Source organism: Myotis davidii, unplaced genomic scaffold, assembly GCF_000327345.1.
Source record: "Myotis davidii unplaced genomic scaffold, ASM32734v1 scaffold37, whole genome shotgun sequence".
NCBI lineage: Eukaryota > Metazoa > Chordata > Mammalia > Chiroptera > Vespertilionidae > Myotis > Myotis davidii.
The window spans coordinates 1,976,648-1,999,300 of NW_006289395.1; the positions used below are offsets into that span (position 1 = coordinate 1,976,648).

A 22,653-nucleotide genomic window follows, 5' to 3' on the forward strand; every position below is an offset into this window, starting at 1 on the left:
GTGTTTCTTTAGAAAATTCTCAACCAACACAGCAATACATAACATTTAAGGTAAAAGTCTGTTTAGGTATAATTTACCTCTGCAAGTATCTCACCTAGTGCTGGCCACCCTGTGAAAGGAAGAGATTGACAAAGGTCTGACATAGATCTGACTTACTGGGGGTGGCGGGGGGGTGGCGGGTGGAGGGGAGTGTCTAGTTATCTTCAAAGGGGTATGGAAGAAGGATGAGAGTTGGATGGAATCTCAAAGACCATCTAGTCTAAGCTACTGATTTTATATGTAAAAAGACATCATCCCTCCCAGGGGTATCAGTTTGGGTAACTGAGTCAGAACAGAATTGAATCTTTCAGTTCATTTGAATTTATAAATATACACTAAAATCAATATATGAATGAGAAGCACTTGAGTGTATTGGTGAACCCCTGAAGGATTAGGTTGGGTTGGCAAAATATCTTGAGTGGTAATGGGGTGTTCTTCCCCCATAAGCAGTAGACAAATAGAGTACACAAAGCGTACTCTATCACAGGCCTCCTGAGAGTCTTTCTAAATGCAACCAGTGCTCGCTGGTCCCGTGGGGCCGGTTGAAAGCAGATGAATTCACTGGTGAACAAACATTACCAGAAAACACGCACAAACACGTACATCAGCAGTAGCATCAACCGAGGCCCATACAGTGTAATTATTATTCCATAGCTACATAAGCCACTCTTGGAAATCACACCTTATCTTTCCAAACCACACCAAGCAAAAACAATAATCAAAAAATGATTCTACTTTGTGATCATTTCTGACCCCCCTGATGATAGCAAGTCATACCTCATAACAGACTACAGGAGCGTGGAGCCTCTGAGGTGGGCACGGTGGCGGCCGGGAGGCTGTCAGCCCCTATCAATCACCTTCCATTACATAAAGGTTTTCCAATTTTCTGCTTCTCTCAAAAGCTTTGTTTTGCCTGGATTAAGCCGAGGCATCAACATTTGAACTTACTGTTCCTATTACTGCTCCCTAAATAGATGCTATATCAGAAAAACTAGCTTTTCCACAGTAAGAACTCAAACTCAAGGCTGACAACAGCGATGTGGTCGCATAGAAAAGGTATCTGGCTACAAGCCCTTCACAGGTACGCATGACACAAAGTTCATGAACAACTCCAGGGCCCGGGAGGGAGGGAGGATGTAAGGCGCCAAGAGGACAGGTCTGTGAGTTGTACATTTTAGCTCCTGAAATGAAATTGAGCAACTCCAATATATGCACTGGGGTGCCACAATCCTCTCGGATTTCAGAAGCAGGCCTCCTAAGAGTGTTGCGCTATATGGTTTCACTACCTGGTACCTATTATCTTCATGATGGAGGAAAGTGATTTTTCTAAAATATAACAGATACGTCTGGGGGTGGGGGATGGGGGGACAGTTTAAATCATTGAAAAGGCATGTTTAAAAAGTAACAGCACCTAAGGAAGGGACTCATCTTCTTTATCTTTGTAATCCTGAGAGCCAGGTAGATGTCTGCTGCATGAAGACACCGAATTCATAAGCTGGGGGCCCGTTTATGTAAATATGATCAGGGTTACAATCATGCACATTCCTCTGTACCAATAAATAGACTTTTCATTAAGGCTGCAGGAATGTGACGAGAGCCAGATACAGGGTGGTAAGAACAGAGAGTGACGAAGAGGGAAGAAACGTATTTTCAGAGTTAGTCGCAAACAGGCCTGGGGGCTACCTAGAGAGACGTATGTGTACGAAAGCGGTCCCAAGGTAGTACACTGCGGCATGGTTATTTGGCCCACGTAGATCTTTTTATGCTAATTTATGGTCAGCATTAAAATATTGGGAGATTTTACTTAAAGATCCAGTGTCAGGCTTCTCCTAAAAAAGGAAACGAACAGATGATCTGGCGGTTCTAGGCTGGCACCCCCACCGGAAGGAACCTGCTGTGCGGTCTCTTGTTTGCCCCTGGAGACCATCACAGGGGCCTGCTTCATGCATGGAGGCTTCCTGTCTGGCCTCTGAGAGCATTTGAAGCGATGAAGGAAGGTTTGGGCCTGAAAGAATAGGGGGCACGGAAGAGGCAGCCTATTTTGGGATGGAGATAATGAGTCTACAGAGAACATGTACGGATTGAGAGGTGCTGGGGACAGTCGAGAGACAGTGATTGGAAGCAGATGAAGACACAGACCTTGAGATGCGGAACTGGTCACTGCTCATGACATTATCCAAGAGCATGACGCAGCTTGGAGAAAAAGTGTCAAGTGGAAAAGACCCGGACTGAGCCCGGGTCCTGTCCTCACTAGGAGAGGAGAGAACATGGTGAGAGACAAGGGGAGAGTGTGCGCCCATGGCTCTCCCAGACCTGGTCCTCGCTGTCCAGCTTCATTCTCTACGCCTCCCAGCAGGCACCGTGAGCCCAGCCAGGCCTATTGGCTGTTTGAGAAACCGAGTACTGCTGCCTGCCTAGAGCCTCCTTCAGACCCGTGTGTCCTACCACCTGAAGTGCTCTTTTCTCCCCCTGTCTTCGTGACGTTTCTATTTGACTTTCCACAACGAGCCGGAGCGGCCCAGGAGGTTGCTTCCATGGCGCCTGCGCACAACTGGCAGAGCCTCCTTGTGTGCCCTGAGCTTGCTGCCCTTCTCGGAGGCCGAGTGCCAGGCACCAGGTCGGTCTTCGCCAACGTCTGGCCCTCGGTGCCTGGCGTGGCATCCAACAAAGAGCAGGACCAAGGCGGGAAGGAGTAAGCCACTGCAGGGGTAGATAAAGCCCGGGGAGTGCTGTGCCACGGAACTCGAGGAGGAGCCATTCCTAACAGAACCACCTCGATACCAGGAGTCATTCCAGGGGAGTGGGAGCGGAGAGAGGCACTTATTTCAGCAAGAACCTGTGGCTAATAGTTTAGGTGGGGGGTGGTTTCTGATACATTACTGGAAAGTAGTTTGATAGGATGTATCAAAAGGCTTACCACTGCTCCCACCCTCTTTGGGAAATCTATCTGTAACTGACAACTTGTTTTATTTGTTCCCTGGGGGTTCAGATCTACCCCCCATTTCCATGTTGAGGGAGCTCCCCTCATGTGAGTCCTGGCAGGAGACCATGCGTTGCTTCCCACTCGGATGCCAGTGAGACCAGACTCCCCCTCTGCCCGCCCCTGGCAGCCAGGCCTGGCCATGCGGGCACTCCTCCTCCAGCAGGGGAGCGGAGACGCCGGCCTCACTCAGCGGCTCTGGGTGCGGCACCCCGACCTCGCACTCCCAGGGACCCCTCAGGGATGCTGCTCAGCCCCTGGCCCTCCCCTTCCTGTCACTTCTCTGAACCTCAACCATCTAATCGGGCCCCACTTTTATAAGACAGCCAATTCCAGTCTCTGGAAACATCTGATAGGAAAAAACTCCTAAATATGGAAAAAGCTTTGTGCATGCGACGCAACATTATTTATACAGAAAAATGTGGAAATAATCTAAACTCCCCCAAACAAGTATTTAAGTCAATGATAGTACAGCCACTTGATAGAATAGCACTAATGGCACTAAAAGGAAATAGATTTATAATAAAGTGTAAAAAAAAATAAAGGGGCTTAAAAATACAGTATTATTGTACTCTTACAAAATACGGGAAGTACCAAAATATTGAGAAGTATCTTCTTCTTAAAATTTCAATTGTTTTTTTAAATACAAAATTAATTCAGGTTTACTGCAAAATATTCTAAAGCGACATAAAGCATTGGCCCTTCCTGTCACCAGCTCCAGCTGGCCTCCACAGCACCTGAGTAACCACCTGCCTTAACTCCACCTGCCTCATGCTCCGCCCTCTTCACAGCACTTCCTGGACCCTCTGTCTTCCCCCCTCTCTCCCTCCGGCCTCGTGTGTCCCTCCATCCCTCCTTTAAGTGGGACTGCAGACCCTGCTTCTTTTGGTTTTGCCCTTTGCCAAAGCAGCTTCTATTCAGTCCTCAGACCCCTGTCCGGTCTTCTGTCCGCTCGGAAACCTCGGACCCCGCGGCCGACGTAGACCCTTTTCCTCCTGCGCCCCATACTAATGCTTTACCAGGGTCCCTCCCATTGGCTCTAGTTCCCCGAGGGCAGGAACTGTGCCCGTGTCCCTTGCAGCTCCGGTACCTCGCCCAATGCCGGGCACTCAGATGGTGCCCAGTGACTGTTGGCACAGAGGAAGAAGGAAGGATGTGTGAACGGGCGAGGGAGCACGGTGCTGGAGGACAGTGTGGCTGGGAGGGCACCCAGGCATTGGCAGAGGACCGGGCACTTCTCCATAGAGACCGAATGAGCGAGGACACGAGGAAATGCAGACACCATGCCTGGGAAGAAAAGGGAGCGGAGGGGTTTAACTGCATTATCTCAACAAAGGAGGACAAAAGAAAGAAGAAAAGGCAGGAAACAATAGCCAAGAAGGGTATTCTGGGTAAACAGTCAGATAAATAAAGGAGACTGCATGGTTATTCTTTTTCTTCAGATGAACTGTTTATGTTTGGGGAAGGGTTTTAAAAATAATCCCTTGAAAGATTAAACTGTCTCTAAGATCAGTTAAACACACCAGACTGCTTAGAGTCAGTTTCCTACCCATGTTGTACGGGGCTCCCAGGAGCTAACTTAAGAGTGTGTTCAGTGAGATGCAAACCAGGCAGCACCGCCACCACCCGCATGCGCCCCTGGGGGCTCCCACTAATTCCATGATGGGGAATGGGCTTCGGCCACAAAATTCCAAATTTCAGTATCAGTTGATTTTTAATCAACTCTGTTCTAGTCATTGCTAACCTCATAGCTCCAGAACATCCCGGTATAACTTACGCAAGGTGTCACCGTTCTCTTAAAGGCCCTTCAAACAGAGTCTCTGAGTCTTATCTCCTGAGGCGGCTCTAGGCAACCGATTTAACTACCATTTTTAACACAGCCGGCTTTCATTAAGGACTCTCTAGAACCAGTCACTATGCCACCAACTTGTTCTCACGAGTCTGCAGAATAACCACGGGTACTAGCAACTGTTACCCGAATTTTAGAGGGAAGGCAGCTGAGACTGAGGGCAAACGGCTCCAGCCAGGTTGTAAGTGGCAGAGCCCGACTGTGGCCGGGTCTGTCCGGCTGTGGGCCCACACGCCCCTGTGCTCATCTTCACCGACACCACCCTCCGAGGAGCTGAAGGCCAAGGCGTGGTTCCAGGATGAGAAAGTGTTTAAGCAAATGGAGTCGGGTTGATTTCTAACCACATCGCTGAAACCTTGCTAAACTCACAATCAATGTGCTTAGACAACATTACGTAATAGTCAGTGTGCTGAGAGGCGCACTGTCCCTCAGCCTGAGTCATTCAGGACTCGTCGTCTGGCCCCTCACAATTGCCTGTCCCTCAGACGCAGACGGGGCTCTATTTTGAATTCTAATGAGAACGAGGCACACTGAATATTTAAACTGCAATTACAAAGATCCTGCTTTTGCACAGATGCTCTCACTACAAGCAAGAGACCTGAAAATACACATAGGTACCAACAGAAAATATCAGTCTAATTTACATTTAGAAGCTGGAAAAAAAGACAATATTGTTTTCTATTTGATGCTATCATTGAGGTAGGGTTGGGTAAAGGGAGGGGAAAAAAAACCATGCAAAGATCTCAGGAAAAATGTTAAAGACCGGGCTCCGAGCGAGAGGTTCACAAAGAGGTGCTTGAATCCTTTGTTAACAACTGAACAAACAAATTCATCACCAGGCCCTTCTGTGTGGCCCCCTTGCAATCCAGTCTGTACTTATAACTAGAAATTTCCTCACTGCGAAAGCATCTATGACTGATGTATCCGATCAGCAAGGAAGATACGCTGAGGGCAGAGAAACAAAAGATCATTTCACGGTTCGCAATCTATTTTCGCAGTCCCTTAAGTAAAACAACATGCCGGCTGCTCTCAGTTAAACAGGAATAGCGTGCCCTGTGAACAGCAAGCGAGTCGCACAGGAGGGAGCTGCTTAATCCCCACCCCCCAAATAGTTAAGGTCTCTCTTGCTGGCAGTTTCATGTATGTATATGATTGTGTTTACATATGAAACGATCAATCTGGGCTTGCATTTGGGAAAAGCAGGTGATTAACTCCCTGCTCTGTCTTGAGTCTCCTGGACCAAGCCCCTGCCCCCAAAGGCCTTAATTGAACTTCCATGGTATCTGGCTAGGCTCTTGTAAATGCCAGCACTAAGGAAGGGGCTATGGTTTATTCTCTGGTTGATGCCCTCTTCAGCTGGTATGAAGTATGTCCATTGAGTTTTTAATTTCAGTTATTTTTTATTTCTAGAAGTTCTACTTGGTCCCTTTTCAAATGTTCTATGTCACTCTTTATAGTCTCCTATTCTCTGAAGATCCTTTCAAGCTTGTCATTTCTTTCTTTAAATAGGATAAGCACAATTGATGTTATAATCGTGTCTGATCATCGAGCACTGCAAGGCTGTGCAGACTGGTTTCTGTGGTCTGTTGCTGGTCCTGGCCCGTGTTATTCTGTTCCATGTATCCTAGGTATCTTTGACTATGTGCTGGTCATTGCCCTGCAAATTTTTTTTTTTGGTTGAATCCTAGCAACCAAGTACAAATATGTCTTTCTCCAAAGAGGCCTTTCATTGTTTTTGCCAAGTACCTGGAGCTATTAAGGTGAATCTGTCTCAAACCAAATTCAGGGTCTGAGGTTTCCTGGCCTTGCTGAGTATGGATACCCAGGGTGCACACCAGAGGAGGGCCTTTTTGTGCCATACCTGTCAGGAAACGTAGGTTTTTCTTTTGTTTTTCTTCTATTGTGTTCAGTGCCAAGGCTGCCTTCTCTACAGTTCTCAAAGGCAAGTTTCCTTCTGGTTCACTTCTATCCTAGGGTGTAGCTCTTAGGGGCCCAATCATCATCATCATCTCCTGTTACATTTCCAGGTTGGAGTGAGCCAGCTATGACACTTTTACTCTGCTTGCCTGCCCCTCTCAGGCTATGGAAGTCCCTGACTCCTGCCTGCAAAAGGGCTCTATCAGATAAGAAAATAAGACCCTAGACCAGTAATGGCGAACCTATGACATGTGTGTCAGAGGTGACACGTGAACTCATTTTTTTGGTTTATTTTTCTTTGTTAAATGGCATTTAAATATATAAAATAAATATCAAAAATATGTCTTTGTTTTACTATGGTTGCAAATATCAAAAAATTTCTATATGTGACACGGCACCAGAGTTAAGTTAGGGTTTTTCAAAATGCTGACACGCTCAAAAGGTTCACCATCACTGCCCTAGACAGTACCTAAGAGTTTAGAGGCTGGAAGCAAAACAACAGGTCAGGTTGTGGTGGTTCCTCAGAAAAAGGAAACACGATTTGATGCAGCAACTCCACTGTGGGTATATGCACAGAATACAAGCTTGACCCAACACTAGTGCACTCATGGTCACAGTGGCATTATTCATAATAGTCAGAGTCCACTAACAAAGAAATAGACAAAATGTAGTATATACACTCAATGGAACATTATCCAGCTTTAAAAAAAGGGGGGGGGGGAGGAGATTCTGACACATGCTACAAAGTAGAGCAATATTGAAGACATTATGGTCAATGAAACAAGCCAGATTCAAAGGATGAATACTGTGTGATTTCACTTACAGAGGGTCTTAGAATAGACAGAGAGTAGGATGGTAATTGACAGGGGCCATGGGAGGGGAATGGGGAGTTAGTGTTTAATGGCGATAGAGCTCCAGTTTGGGATGGTGAAAAGTTCTGGAGACGATGCTGGTGATGCTGGCAGAACCACGTCAATGTGCTTAGCACTGAAATAGTTGCAATGGTAAATTTTATGGTATGTGTATTTTACCACAATAAAACAAAGTTTTTAAATAAAGGGTCTGGCTAATTTTGCCAAGGGCTGCTAGCCCTACTCAACAAATCCCACAACATGCCTTGTGTTCAAAGGCTTAATACTGACCAATGGAAGTCTCAGAAGTTAATTGCTGGGTGTCATAATACAAGTCTGACCCCCTAAAGCTCTTGAGGCCACAGGCTGAGCCTGCAGGATTGTGGGAAAACTCGTACTGCTTGTCAACAAGCACATACATAATTACACGTTTCCCTTAAAAATATAAGTGCAGTACGTTTTCCTTGAGAGGTATGAGGCATCAGAAATGGTATAGGGGTAGTTATTCGGTGTTGAGCTACAACATTTATGGAGCTGCTAAGTAAATATTAGGGAAAAAAATGAAGGGATAAGAGAAACAAATCTCTCTAAAGTATTTCCATTGGAAGAATAAAGAAATTTCTTCTTTCAGTACCTGACACTGTTGTCCTGTTGCATCTCCCTTCTGAGTCACAACATGTAATTCTGTTATAGATAATATGTTAAATGTAATATATACCTACTATATAACCACTATATAACAAATTACTAAATATAAATGAGGCATGAGGTAAATTTACAGTTAACATATTTTAAGATACCAAGTTTTAAAAACATAAACATGCATTTCAGTAATTCTAGTAATCTCTAAATCTCTTCTATTTAAAAAGATGTAACAGAGTTCACCTCAGAAGGTTTTATGGAAATTTCTGGGGATAAAAACTAACACTAGGTAATAACATAATTAAAGAAGTGGCAACAGTAGACTCTGTGACTCTATGAATGGCACATACTGAGGCCATTACATTGCAAATACAAAACTCATCGATTTGTCTATGAATATGTTCACTCCAAAATAATAGCAACATGATTGCTCATCATATAAAAAAGACCTCGGGAAAGTTATCCCTCAACTGGGAAGAGTCTTCCGCCTTCACACATACATGACAATGCCTCATGCTTGCTCGTTGCTTACTATGTGCCAAACACTGCTCTAATGCCGGGAGCCGGTCCATCCTTGCTGTTTCAAGGGACCTGGCATATATGGCATACTGGTCTTAATATATTTGCTCACCTTCTTGGCACTATGTGTTTTAACCAAGGTCACCTCTCCGAGAAAGGTTGTTTCCCCAGGTAGAGATTTTCCCCTGAAGTTAGGGAGGGAATAAAACCTCTTAACTGCCAGGCGGGTAATTAATCACTTTAACTACGAACAATCATGCTTAAGTACATAATCTTTACTCCCTGGAATGGAGATAAGAAACGCCCTAACCTTTGGAATAGAGATTGATAGGATTAGAATCAACTGGTATAAATACAGATGCAACAAGACAACAGGACACAGAATTTAGGACACAGAACTTAGAAGACAGAACCTACACAGAACCTAGAGACAGAAGAACTTCGCTGGAGAGAACATGGCAAAAGATCCTGGACAGAACCTGGCTACAGAACTTGGTTGGAGAACCTAGACAGAACCTGGCTGAAGAACCCGGCTACAGAACCTGGCAACCGAACCTGGCTGAGAACCTAGCGAGAGAACATGGCTACAGATCCTGGCTGGAGAACCTAGCAAGAGAACATGGACACAGAACTTGGCTGGAGAGCCTGGCTAGAGAACCCAACTATGCTGATCAACTGAACGCTGCCTCTGAGTCATTCCTTCTTCGCCGAACCCGTCCACACCTTTGGGGACCCCTGGACCTGCTGGGGCTGGACCCCAGCACTCTAAGCGCTATCTATAATAATAAAAGCGTAATATTAGGCCGGACGAAGCCGGGACTGCGAGAAAAGCCCTGGTTCCGGGTGCCAGAGGGAAGCTGGTGCCGGCAGCTGGGGGAAGGAAGGCCTATTCTTACACGATTTTCGTGCATCGGGCCTCTATATATCTAGATATCTGTATCTGTATCCCCTATCTCAACATCAGCTATAACTTGTATCTTTATCTATAGTAATTCATTTATTCCTTACAACACCCCTCTCATCCCCATTGCAAAGATGAGAAGCCTGAGGCAAAGGTGAGCATGGGCTTCCCCAGGCCACACAGCTGGAGAGTGGCAAAGCTGGGCGCACATTCTGGCTCCGGAGCCTGCTACCCACTGTGCCCTCGGGCCTCTCTACACAAACAGGGAAATTCAGGGAAGATGGGCAGCATCACCCACGTTCCAGATTCTATAGAGTTTAATTCTGATAATCAGATCATCCCCTTCTCACTGCTGAGGAAACCAAGGCTCACAGGATTAAGTTTATACAGAAACCAAATAGGATCAGAGAGGCAGGTGGGAGTGGACCCACATCTCTCTGCCTCCCAGGTTTCAGGGTCATGTGCGGAGAAGTTATGTGAAAAGGCTGGGAAGGCACCGTGGAGGCAGCCGGACTTCTGGCAGGAAGAAGGAAGCTCATGCCTCAGGAACAGAAGCACAGGGTGGGTTGGCGTCTGATGGATGAGAACTGGGGGGTGGGGTGGGGGGCAGGACAGGTGAGAAGAGGGAAGCAGGTCGGCCCCTCAGTTTCCCTTCTCCTGAGGTTCTGGGTCGCTAGCTGCCTGGTCCTGCCTCAGCCTGGGCTAGACTTCCGCTTAACCAGTAAGTAACACGGGGCGGACGGCCAGGCTTCTCAAGGTGAGGTCTCAGGTGACCCTTGCACACAGGTCTCTGTTCTAAAACGAGGTAGATCAGAGGGATCCATTATATTTTTCGTGTTGAAAGGGCTACAAGTTAGGCTAAGCGTGCCCCCGAATCAATAGTTGCTTGTCATGCTGTATTTCCATTTACAATAAAAGCATCAGCTTGATACACTTGGCGCACCTTTGCGGGATGCAGCACCGGCGACCATCACTGTGATTGCCCCGCTGTCCCCACCGCGTATGAGCACCGACCTGTCTGACAAGGCACAGGACGCAGGCCGCGGGTAACGTCAACCACATGAAATCTGCATCAGAACCTCGCAGAACAGCAAGTACCTGCATCAGAACTGCTTGTCATTCCTGTTACATAGCGGACGCCCTTGAACCCCGACCTGCGCCCACTCAGTCAGCCTTAAAATCACTCTGAGTGACCCTCATCTTGGCATGTGAACCCCCATTTTACTTACAAGGTATTAAGAAGTAAAATGATTGCCAAAGATGACACCACCAAATACAGGATTTGAACACACTTGAGCTTCAGAACCTGGGCTCGTGTCTGCTCAGGAGTTCGACCCTCAACAATTAAGCTTTGATTCGATTACACAAGGCACAGCAGTGAAAGGGATTGCCCTGAAAACCCAAAGCTCCACCACCCCCAACCCGCACGCTGTCACACAGCTCCCCAAACGCTTATTCTCTACAAGCACACAGAAAGGTTCCTTCTTTTAAATTTTAAAACATCAATGCCTTTTACTTCCCCTGAACTCATAACAACCCATTTCAGTTGAGCAAGGCCTGGGTTCTCTGTTAGCAGTTTGTGCCTCCTCCGATGGGGCTGCCGTTTTAGAAGCGCAGCCAAACCTGCGGTAATCAGACGAACGCGAACGCGGGAAAGCCAAAGCAGAGGCGCCCGAACCACCCCGTCGCTCACCACAGGACGCCGACTTTCTGTCCACCAGGGTCACTCGCCGCGTTTCAGTGCGGAGCCTCTCGTCGGTGTTCTCCACCAGGTTGGCGAGGTCATCGATGATCTCTACAAAGGACAACAAAGATGCACGGTTAATACTCCAAAGTACCCTGATCACCTCAACGCTCTGAGCAGAGCTGCGTGGGCCTTCCCAGGAGCAATTCTCCCCGTGCAGCCAGTGAAGAGGCACAAACTCATGTGTGTTCTTTGAAAACTGCCATTTTGATTTTTTAAAAAGAGGGGGCACTGGAGTGGTGAAGAACAACCTGGTTTAACACAATAGACAGAGGAGACACGTCACAAGTTCAGGGGGAAGGCAGCATGACCCCAGAGTGTATGCAGCCTAGTTGTCATTCACGTGCTCAAGGTGACAGACAGGGCAGGAGACTTCAGGGACAACTGGGGTCCTTCTTAGAGAACTGCTTGATGGTGAAATCTAGTCACTGAGAATGGAGAAGCCAGAGACCCTGGCACAGAGGATGGTGAGAATGGCATCCATCTGAATACTGAGCAGAGAAGAAACAGATGCGTGGGTTAGGTTACAGAAAGGAGATGCGATTACCACCGGAAACCAGGATGCGCTGGGGGAGGGCAAAAGAAACTGAAGGTGCTATTCTTCATCACTCACAGCAGAGCCCTATTAAGCTGTTAAAAAGTAAGATATATCGTAACTTATAGCTTTATAAAATCACCAAAGCTTCAGTATTTTATGAAATGTTAGATGGATTTTTTGGTAATTACTCTCTCATAAAGAATCCTTTATGTGGTTTGTCTTTTTATTTTTAACACTAATCTTTTAAGAGTGAAATTAAGCACTTCACATTTAAGATAGCATATATATATAGTATGATCCTAATTATGTAAAAATATTTCGATCTATCTTTTTATCTATAAACCAAGAAGGATATATCTGGATTATTCTAGGTGAGTAGACAAGACAAAAAGAATATAAATACCTAGATGGCAGACTTAAACCCAACTGTATTAGTGGTCAGTTAAATATAAATGGACAAACTGCTCAATGAAAAAACAAAGACTGTCAGGCAGGCAAGGCTTTTTAAAAAGACAACACAATTATGTGCTTTCACAAGAAACTCACTTTACATATGAAGCATAGAAAGTGTTTGCGTGAGAAAGCTGGCATGGTTTTATTAATATTAGACCAGACAGACTTCAAGCCAAGGAGTATGATCAGATATAAAAAGGACATTTTCATCATCATGAAAGAACACACGTGACAAAAATGGGAAAATCCCTGTGGCCTGAATAATAAGGAAACTGCCTGTAAATAATCCATGCGATAAGAATCAAATCACAAAAGAACATAGAAAATGTTCTGAACTGAATGATAATGACAATCCAAAATAAAGTTTGTGAAATGCAACTGAAACAGTGCTGGGAGGGAACTTTATTGCTTTAAACACATATATTAGAAAAGAAGAAAGGGGTAAAAATCAATGATGGGACTAAAGGAGATAATCATATGATCATATCAATAAATGTATAAAAAGAATTAGACAAAATTCGGTTTTCATTCATAACACAAAATCTCAACAAAACAGGAATGAAAGGGAGCTGCTTCAACCTGATGAAGGACAGCTATGAAAAACTTAGAGGTAACATCACCCTTCATGGTGAACACTGAACACTTTCTCTAAGGTCAGGAACAGGCAAAGACATCTGCTCTGACAACCTTTGGTGAATATTTTATCAGAGGTCCTACACTGTTTAATGAGAAAAAAAAGGCAAAAAGATTTAAAAGGAAGATGTAAATATGTATACCTAACATGACTGTGTACATAGGGTAATCTATGAAATCTATCATAAAACTACTATAATAAGTTGATATAACAAGTCCACAGATACAAAATCAATTGTAAAGAGTAATATATTTCTATATAATAGTGACAAGCAATTGAAAAATGAAAGTGAAAAGCAGTATCATTTAAAATAGCACCCAAAACTACATCAAATACTAGAAATAAATCTAACAAAAAGTGTGCAAGACCTCTATGCTAAAAACTAAAACATTGTGGGAGAAATCAAACACCTAAATAGTTGGGAGAGCTATACCATGTTCATGGATTGAAAGACTCAATATTTTAAAGTTATCTGTATATTCTCCTCAATTGATTTATAGATTTAGTGCAATTCCGATCAAAATTCTAGCAGGCTTTAAAAATGAAATTGGCAAGCCAATTTAAGATGTGCATGGAATGCAAGTGATTTAGAATTTCCAAAATAATCTTAACAAAGAAAAAATTCAAGATTTGTTATAAATATATAATAATCAAGATACCGTGGTATTGGAATATGTGTAGACAAATTGATCAATGGAACAAAACAGAATCCAGAGACAGACCTTGTGTGTGTGTGTGTGCGTGTGCGCACATGCGCGCACACACACCTACAGATGCATTCCATTAATTCTCAACAAAGTTGTCAATCACAAAATCAGTCAACTGGGAAAAGAAAGGTTTTTTCAACAAATGATGTTGTGACAACTGGATATCTGTATGGGGAAATGAAAATAATCATGACCTTTTCTTCCTACTATACAAAAAAAAAAACTGACTTGAGATGGTTCATAGATCTAACTGTAAAACCTAGAATTGTAAATCTTCTAGAAGAAAAAACAGAAAACATTCATGAACTAGGGTGGGCAAAAATTCTTGGACAGAACACAAAAAGGCTCTTCACAAAAGAGCAAAAAACTGGTCAACTCGACTTCCGAAAAAAAAATTTTCTGCTCATAAAAGGATGCCTTAAGAAAATTAATAAACAAACTACAGGCTGGTAAATACTTACGGGCCATATATCTAAGTATTTGTATCTAGAATGCATAAAGAACTCCTACATATTAACAGTGAAGACACCAAACAAACCTAATTTTAAAATAGGCAGAAGATCTGAACAGATGTTTGTAAAAGGAGATGTGCAAATGGCCAATCCGCACATGAAGAGGAGCTCAGCATCATTAGTCACTAGGGAGCTGCACATTCAAACCACGGCAAGTACTACTGCATACCTATCAGGGTGCTAAAATTGAAACTTCAGTGCTAATTATTGGGGGAGATTTGGCACAAAGGTAATCGTAGGAGTGTTTGTCAGTTTAATCAAGTTAACCAGACACTGATCCAGAAATTGCACTCCTAAATATTGCCAAACAAAAATTTAAAAAGACCTGCACAAAAATATACATAGCAGTCATATTATATAAAACAAACAAAAAAAATTGGAAACAACCCCAATATCCATCAGTGTGAAGAATGAATAAGCAAACTGGGATTTGTCTGTACAATGGAATACTACTCAGCAATGAAAACAAAGAACTATTTATAAATACAACAACTGTATAAATCTCAAACTCATTTTGTTGGCTAAAATAAGAAAAGAAAATCAATATGTACTTAGTGATTCTATGTATACAAAGTCGAAAGTTAAACCTAATCTATTGGATAGAAATCAGGAGGTAGTTGCCTCTGGGGGTAGAGGGATTGACTTAAAAGGGTCATGAGAAATTTTCCAGATGATAGAAATGTTCTAAATAGTCACACAAATGTATACAGTTGTCAAAACACATAGAACTGAACACTAAATACCTGTGCATTTTGTTGTATATAAATTACACATCAATTAAAACTATAAATCAGAAAAAATAAAAGTTTACAATATTATGATATTCCTAAGATTTTTTCCGGAAGGAAGGAAGGCAGACAGGGGTACATACATGGATGCTGGAAAGACAAAGCAAATGATTATAACAAAATTTTAGAGCGGCAAGAGGTCATGGGATCATCTCATTGCTCCCTGCCTTTTAAGATACCCTGGCAGTGGGGTGGTTAATTTCTTGCTGACCACTCCCAGTGGCTGGTAACATGGAAACTCATGAGGAAATTAGCTCTATGGCTGAGCTGGAGGGTGACTAGTTATTGTAAGGTTCTGTGTATTGAGCTGAAAATCTGCCTACCTTCAACGTCTACTTTAGTTATTGCTAGAACAACACAAGTCCAGTGTTCTCCCACAAGACAGTTCCCCTCATATATCTCTTCTAGGCTAAAGACACTTAGCTCCAAACTTCAGCAGATCCTCAGAGGAAGGGATTTGTAGATTGGTGACACCTTGATGCTTTGGGCACGGTATTCATCCTGAAATGTATGCAAAGACTTGGATACATGGGTTTGACTTTGTCTAGCCCGCAAAGAACACAGCTGAGTTTATTTTAATAGCACACATACAAGTGGATATTTTTATGATCCATTCCTCATGTCCTATCAGGATATTCCACAGTAACACCTGTGCTTCTGATAGGTGCTTGGTACATTGTTCTCACGCTACCAATTACGGTTAGAATTTCATGACATGCTCTATGCTGCAATATGTGACACAAAACTCAGGCTTAATCAACCTCTGTCACGACGAGAAAGTCAAGCACAGAATAATCCTTGTCTGATGCTAAGTATGTCAGCTGTTATATATTCACTGTGTTTATAGATAGATTTTTAAAACCTGTAAGTGTTCATAACTTAGAGGTCAATAAACTTTTTGTAGCAGATTAGCTCAGCAAAAATCAGTAATAAACACTGAGGAGTTACCTCTTCTGATGACTAGTTTGTTGTTTTCTGTTTTTATTTCTTTAAAAAAGAACCCTCTATTTTTAAGTTATGAAAGTTACTTAATTGAAGTTTATAAAAGAGAGGGGAGAAAAGTAAATTATTATCCAAATGCCCCGGTAACTACCTTTATGTGTTCCCTTCTAAGATTTTCCATAAACACATATTGTTTATAAACACAAACAGTGAACAAAGAGTTTTTCTTGCAGGTATTAGGTGAACGCCCTCTATTTCCTATATTTGCCATATGTAAGTCTTTTGCCCCCATGTACATATCATTTGTACTTTTTCATGCTGTATACCTCCTTCAGTTATCATTTCTAATGGTTATCCATTAAATAAACATTCATCCAAAGTGTGAAATACTTAGAATGCTTCTCTATTTCCACATAATGAGTCAATGAATTCTTTCCTCTATTATCATTTTCCTTCCCTTGTATCATTTCCTGAAGTTAACAAAGTGTGATTATGATGGCTGCATGGGCTTTGAAGCGCACTGCCAGGCCCGCTTCTGAAGGGTTTATATTGCCACTGCTGGTTGGTTTGCTAGACTGCTCCCCTTGTCAGTTATCCTGACCTCAGATTTCCCAGGGCAGGGAGGCTGGGGAATTCCCATGCTGCAGCCCAGTTCTCAGGTGGGAATTCCCCCAACCAGAGTCTATTCCGAGTAAATTACACACAGGTTTCAGCGTACAGGTTGAGAAACAACCAGCAGACTTTCAGATTCCTGACAGCCCGACCCCCAGAGAAACTGATACTTGGTTTCCTGTAAGCATTTGCATTGGCTTCCAGAAGGAGCCTATATTTCCACCCTGTGTTAATTTGAGACACCAGGTGCCATGCCAACATAGGAGGGAAAAAATGGACAATGTAAAGGATGATGCAAAATTAACAGGATCTAAAGCAGTAACAAATATTATATGGTACCAAAATATCTGATTCCAATTATATTTCATGTTTTTTCTCCCAATTACGGTCTCAATAAATTCCACGTAAAGGCAGAAAGTGTGCTGCACATTTTCAGATAATTATGGTGCCTTTTGTATCAGAATGGATGCTGGCGGTTGCAAAGTCATTGTTATTTGGCCTTTCGCTTATATTGCTAATACCACTTGAAGGCAAATATTAAAAAACAAACAGTGAATAAAGAGCTTTTCTTACAGGAATTAGTTTAACTCCCTCTATTTCCTACAATGGAAGCTTTAAAAGGGGGGGAGGAGAGATGACCTCTAATAATACCTAACACTAGGAAAAATCGTCAAATACATTACAGAAAGCAGGAACAGAAAGACCAGTGCGTGACTCAGCAGGAGAAGCACTAACTCACCTCTGGCACCCGTAGGGGCAGTTGGCAGGAAACCCCAGCACCCCAAGCAGAGCCCCCGGGACAGGCTCAGGCTTTGGGGGCCGAGGAGGAGCCCCCTTGGCCACACCTGCTCGAGCGCCTGAAGCAGGAGCAGGTGGGCCGGGCGAGGCAGAAGGCACAGGCTCCTTTCCTGCTTCCTCTTCACTGCCAGCCAAGGCCTCCCGTTCTTTCTTCATCTGGACCTACACCAAGATGGCACCTCCCCAAGTTCTAACAACAGACGCTGACCTCTGTGTGTGAAGACAAGCAAACAGCCCACAGGTGTAAATGAAGAGCTCCCAATGGGGAGCACCTGTGGAGCAGTCAAGGGAACGTCCTCTCCCCATCCCATTGCCCCTGCTGCCCTAGGAAATACAATTCCTTCCAAATATGAGAAACCTTGAGAAACTGGTTTCTTTTTTACAAACACAATTCAAGAGGACACTAAACCAACGCAAGCAGAACAGAGAGCCACCGTGAGGGAATTAAGATGACTAGAAACGCCGCATCCAGATAGAAACAGAACTGTCAAATTAAATACCACAACCAGGGCAATTAAACAGATTGTAATCTAAATAAGAGATTTAGAAACCAAACTTGAACTGTCTCCTGGAACTCACAGAAAAAAGTTAGAGAGGACAAAACATGGGAGGGAAAAAAAAAAAGAGAAACAGATATAAAGATCTAGGAAAACTGAGGTAGAAACAATAACCAAATAAATAATTTCCTTTGAGCTGAAAAAAAAATGTGTTTTAATATGAAAAAACTCACCAAATTCTGAACATTAATTTTAAAAAGGTCTAGAAATATCTCTTGATATTTCTGAATTTCAGAATAAAAAAAAATGCTGAAGCATTCACATGGTAGACAAAGGGAGAGAAGCTTCCCAGCTTCTGAAATTAAGAAAATTAAAGAATTAAAGAAAATTAATTAACTTGCATCAGACTGTTCCTTAGAAACACTAAATACCAGACGACAATGGAACAAAAGAGTCTGAGGGACCAAGGCTGTAACCTACGGACTCAAAATCTAGTCACACTGTGGTGGGTGCCATCAGTAAGAGGAAGGCCTAACTGCACACAGACTCAGAAAGCACCCATCGACTGGTCAATACAGGACACAAGGTCATGGAAACAGGAGCACTAACTGAAGCAAAACTGCACAGTGTGTGACAGTTAAGTTCTTAGAGCATCAGCAAACAGAGTGGGGTGAGGAGAACTACCATCGCCTCAGAGAGCTGTGGACAACCACAAAAGGTCAAGTATGTCATCAGAGCCCCAGAAAGAGCAAAAGAGTATGGGGCAGCAAAGATATTTGAAGAAACAATGGCTGAAATTTTCTTAAATTTGGCAAAAACATAAATCCACACATTCAAGAAGCTCAGAAAACCCCAAACAAGATAAACACAATGAAATCCATGCCCAGACACACCATATCCAAATCGCTGAACACTAAAGGCAAAGGAAAAAATGTTGAAAGCAACCACAGAAAAAACTGACACATTACTTACAAGTAAAGATACATTACTTACAGGTGAACAGAGAGGGGAAAGAAAAAGGAAGTGTATATTTTTAAAGTTCAACTGAAAGAATTGCCAATACAGGATTCTATATCCAGTGAAAATATTCTTTAGGAATGAAGGCAGAAGAAACACTGTCAGATAACTAAGAAAATTTGTTGTCAGCAGACCAAAAAACAAACAAAAAACCCAAAATCCCAAAACCCTTCAAACAAACAAATAAACAACAACAACAAAAACTGCTAAAGGAGGTTTTTCAGACAGAAGGGGAATCATACCAGTAGGAAATCTGGAACATTAGAAATAATAAAGGAAGAACAACATAAACGGGAAGTATCTGGGTAAATATAATACAGTGTTGTCCAATTGACTTCTTTAATATTTGTTTGACAGTTGAAAGCAAGACCTATAATGTCTGGTTTTCAATACACATAGTGTAATACATAATAAGTCAATCACAGCATAAAGGCGGGATAAAGGAGCCTATATGGTGGCAAGTTTCTACAACCCAGTGAAGTGGTAGAATATTGATTCTAACTTAACTATAAAATGTAAATATATGTGTGTGTATATACCTATATCTATATCTAGATATTGTCATCCCTAATAACCACTAACATAATCTCTACAAAGAGATATAGAAAAGGCCCTGGCTAGGTGGCTCTGGTGGTTGGTGTGACGTCCCAATACCCCAAGGTTGCAGGCTCCATCTCGGGTCAGGGCACATACAGGAAGCAACCAATGAATACATACATAAGAGGAACAAATTGATGTTTCTCTCTCTCTCTCTCTCAAAATCAATCAATAAATAAAAAGATATAGTAAAAATACAATAAAAATTTTAATAGAATACTAAAGAAGCTCATATAGATGATTTAATTTATATGATTTTCTCCAAAAGACAAAACTGCAGTGATGGAATACAGACCAGCTGGTAACCACCAAGATTAGGAACGAGGCAGGGTCTGACCACAGAGGAATAGCACAGGGAGTTTCTGGAGTGATGGAACTGTTTTGTGTCCTGCTTGTGGCAGCAGTTACACAAACTTACATATGTGTTAAAATTCACAGTACGAATAGATATAGATATAGATATAGATACAGATATATAAATATATAGATATATAGATACACACAAAGTCAATTATGCTGTGTGTTAATTTAAAATTAAACATTAAAAAAGGTATAATAAACAAAGAGGTATGGGTAAAGGCAGTATCTGAGAGAACTGGTATGTAAAGAACAAGAGGAATAAAAATAGAAGCAAAGGAGGAGGGAAAACCCCAGAAGAGCATGCTGTCACAGAGGCAGCACTGCAGGGAAAAGAGTGAGGAATATACCACGTCCCCTGGCCTGGCAACTGGGCACTCGGTGTGGGCTGTGCTCCCAGCTGCTTCGGGAGTGGGAGGTGAGGGGAAGGAGGGGGCCATCTGCCTGAGCTGCAGGAGTGAACGCATGCCATGTGCGGGGAAGGGAAGCGGCCAGACTGGACTAGTGTGTCACAAAAAGCTCACATTATATAAACCGTAACAACTACTAATATTTACTAAACACTTGCTATGTGCTAGGCCACTGTTTTCCAATCTTGAGTTGCATATGCTTAGTTATAGTTAAAGTTAAAAAAGTTCTTCCACCCCCCTCAGTGTTGTTATTCCATTTAAGTTATTTAATTAAATAAGAAATATCTGTTCTTTATGCTTAGAGCTCTTGATTCCATACATCTAAGAATAAATATTCATATTAAAAATAAGAACTACAAAACTAAAATTCTAACTAATTTATTCTTAACAGATAAAGCTTGTTTTGTGAATACTAAATGGCTGCTAAAACATGACTATGATACTAAGATACAGGTCCTTGGGTCTGCTCTGCTGTTCTTTTCTTAAAAATCTTTATTATTGAGAGTATTACAGATGCCCCCTCTGGCCCCCCTCCAACCGGTTCCCGCCCCGCCCAGTCCTTTGCCATCCTACTGTCCGTGTCCCTGGGCAATGCACATGTGCATCTCAGTTCTCTGTCCTGGCATTCTTTATTCCAGCTGTGGAGACATCCTTCACACAGTGCACAGTGACAGCCCTGGCCTTCTCTTGGAGGCAAATACATGGTTACGTATTAAGTATATCTTTTCTTCCTCATCAGCCAAGAACCACTGGGATCCAAGACAATTACACACACAAATACAAACGTGGGGAGGAATGCGTGGCAAGACACAATACAGGGGTCATTCCGATGACCCAGAATATTAATTTTTAAATATTATCATCAGTAGGAAAAAACAAAATTTCAAAACAGTCATTAAAAGAAACAAACAGACCCAGAGCTCAGAGAAGACACCATCAGCCCTAATTAGAAGACTCGATGCTAAAAGCAAACACACATTATCTTAATTCGGGCATTACAACCCTGTGATAGGTACAACAAATAAAGAGCTCACCGGTCCTCCTAGCCCCTCAGCAAAACTTTTACTTAAAAAAAAAAATGTAAGCCACCTCAGAATTCTTGCTAAATAAGGTAACAACAAAAATCTCCTTCCCATTATCTAGAAGACTGGAATCCTGGCGATAACATGCTCAGCTCCGACTGAAATGATTTATAGATGATCAACATGTGTTTTCTCGCACCCTGCATGCATAAAAAGGTTCCATCCTGCACGAATCCAATTATATAACATTGTGGAAAAGGCTAAACTATGGAAAGAATAAAATAATCAGTGGTTGCCAGGAGTTTGGAAGGAAGGGGAAAGGAATAAATAAATGAAGCACAGGGGATTTTTAGGACAGTAAAAATATTGTGTATGATATCGTAATGATAGATATGTGACATTATGCATTTGTCAAATCCAATAGAATGTTACAGCACAAAGAGTGAACCCTATGAATGCAAATTTTTAAAAAATCATTTAGGAGCCTATGGATTCCAGGAAAGAATGTGGACTGTGATAAGAGCATCGCTTACAAAAGTATAAAACAACACTGAAGGGGTGGAAAGATGATGACTTAATTCACTATGGAAATGAGTGGAATCTGTAAGACTAAAGGCAAAAGGAACTGCACATAAATCAACAGGGTACTCTAGGTGATAAAGTAGTTTTCTACAGGGTATGAGTTAATTCAGATACTGCTTAGCATGCATATTGAAACGGATAATTAAGGAAATAGAAGATGGATGGTGGGAGCCAAATTCTCACTGCTGGAGTGAGAATTTAAAGATAAGCAAGGGGATGAGGCTAGAATGACCCATGTGGTAATGAATTAGAGACACTGGTATAAACTCATGTTTATCTTAATATACCAGGTGTACCGGTTAATAATGGCGGATTTTGTAATCAAAGAAAACACGATAATTTCAAGAGAAACATCAAAAGTGCTTTATTCAAAGTAATGTCCATCACTAGCTACACATTTCCCCCATATTTCAGGTAATTTATGGATACCGTCCCAATAGAACTTTTCTTGTTTTGAGGCAAACTATTCAGAGACCCAATTTTCCACTTATTTGTACATTTTGAAGTGCTGCTCAGAAAGTGCGTGTGCCACCGATCAGAACAAGTGGTAATCTGAAAGAGCAAGGTCTGGTGAATACGATGGGTGGGTTAATACTTCCAAGGCAAGATCTCTTAATCTGTCTTTAACTGGTTTTGAAGTGTGTGATGGTGTGTCATCATGAAGCACAATTACTTTGCCATGTCTTCTGGCCCATTCTGGTCATTTCACAATCAAAGTGTGGTTCAAATCGATTATTTGTTGTCG

At 42.5% G+C, this 22,653-nt stretch overlaps 1 protein-coding gene across 1 annotated transcript in view; it reads right to left on the reverse strand.

Annotated features, from left to right (window-relative positions):
* STX8 (syntaxin 8) overlaps positions 1-22,653 on the reverse strand; it is a 213,142-nt gene that overhangs the window by 78,998 nt on the left and 111,491 nt on the right. The window contains exon 4 of the mRNA XM_006761678.2: positions 11,392-11,493. Within this exon, the coding sequence (XP_006761741.1) occupies positions 11,392-11,493 (102 nt within the window). The remainder of the gene's footprint in view (positions 1-11,391; positions 11,494-22,653) is intronic.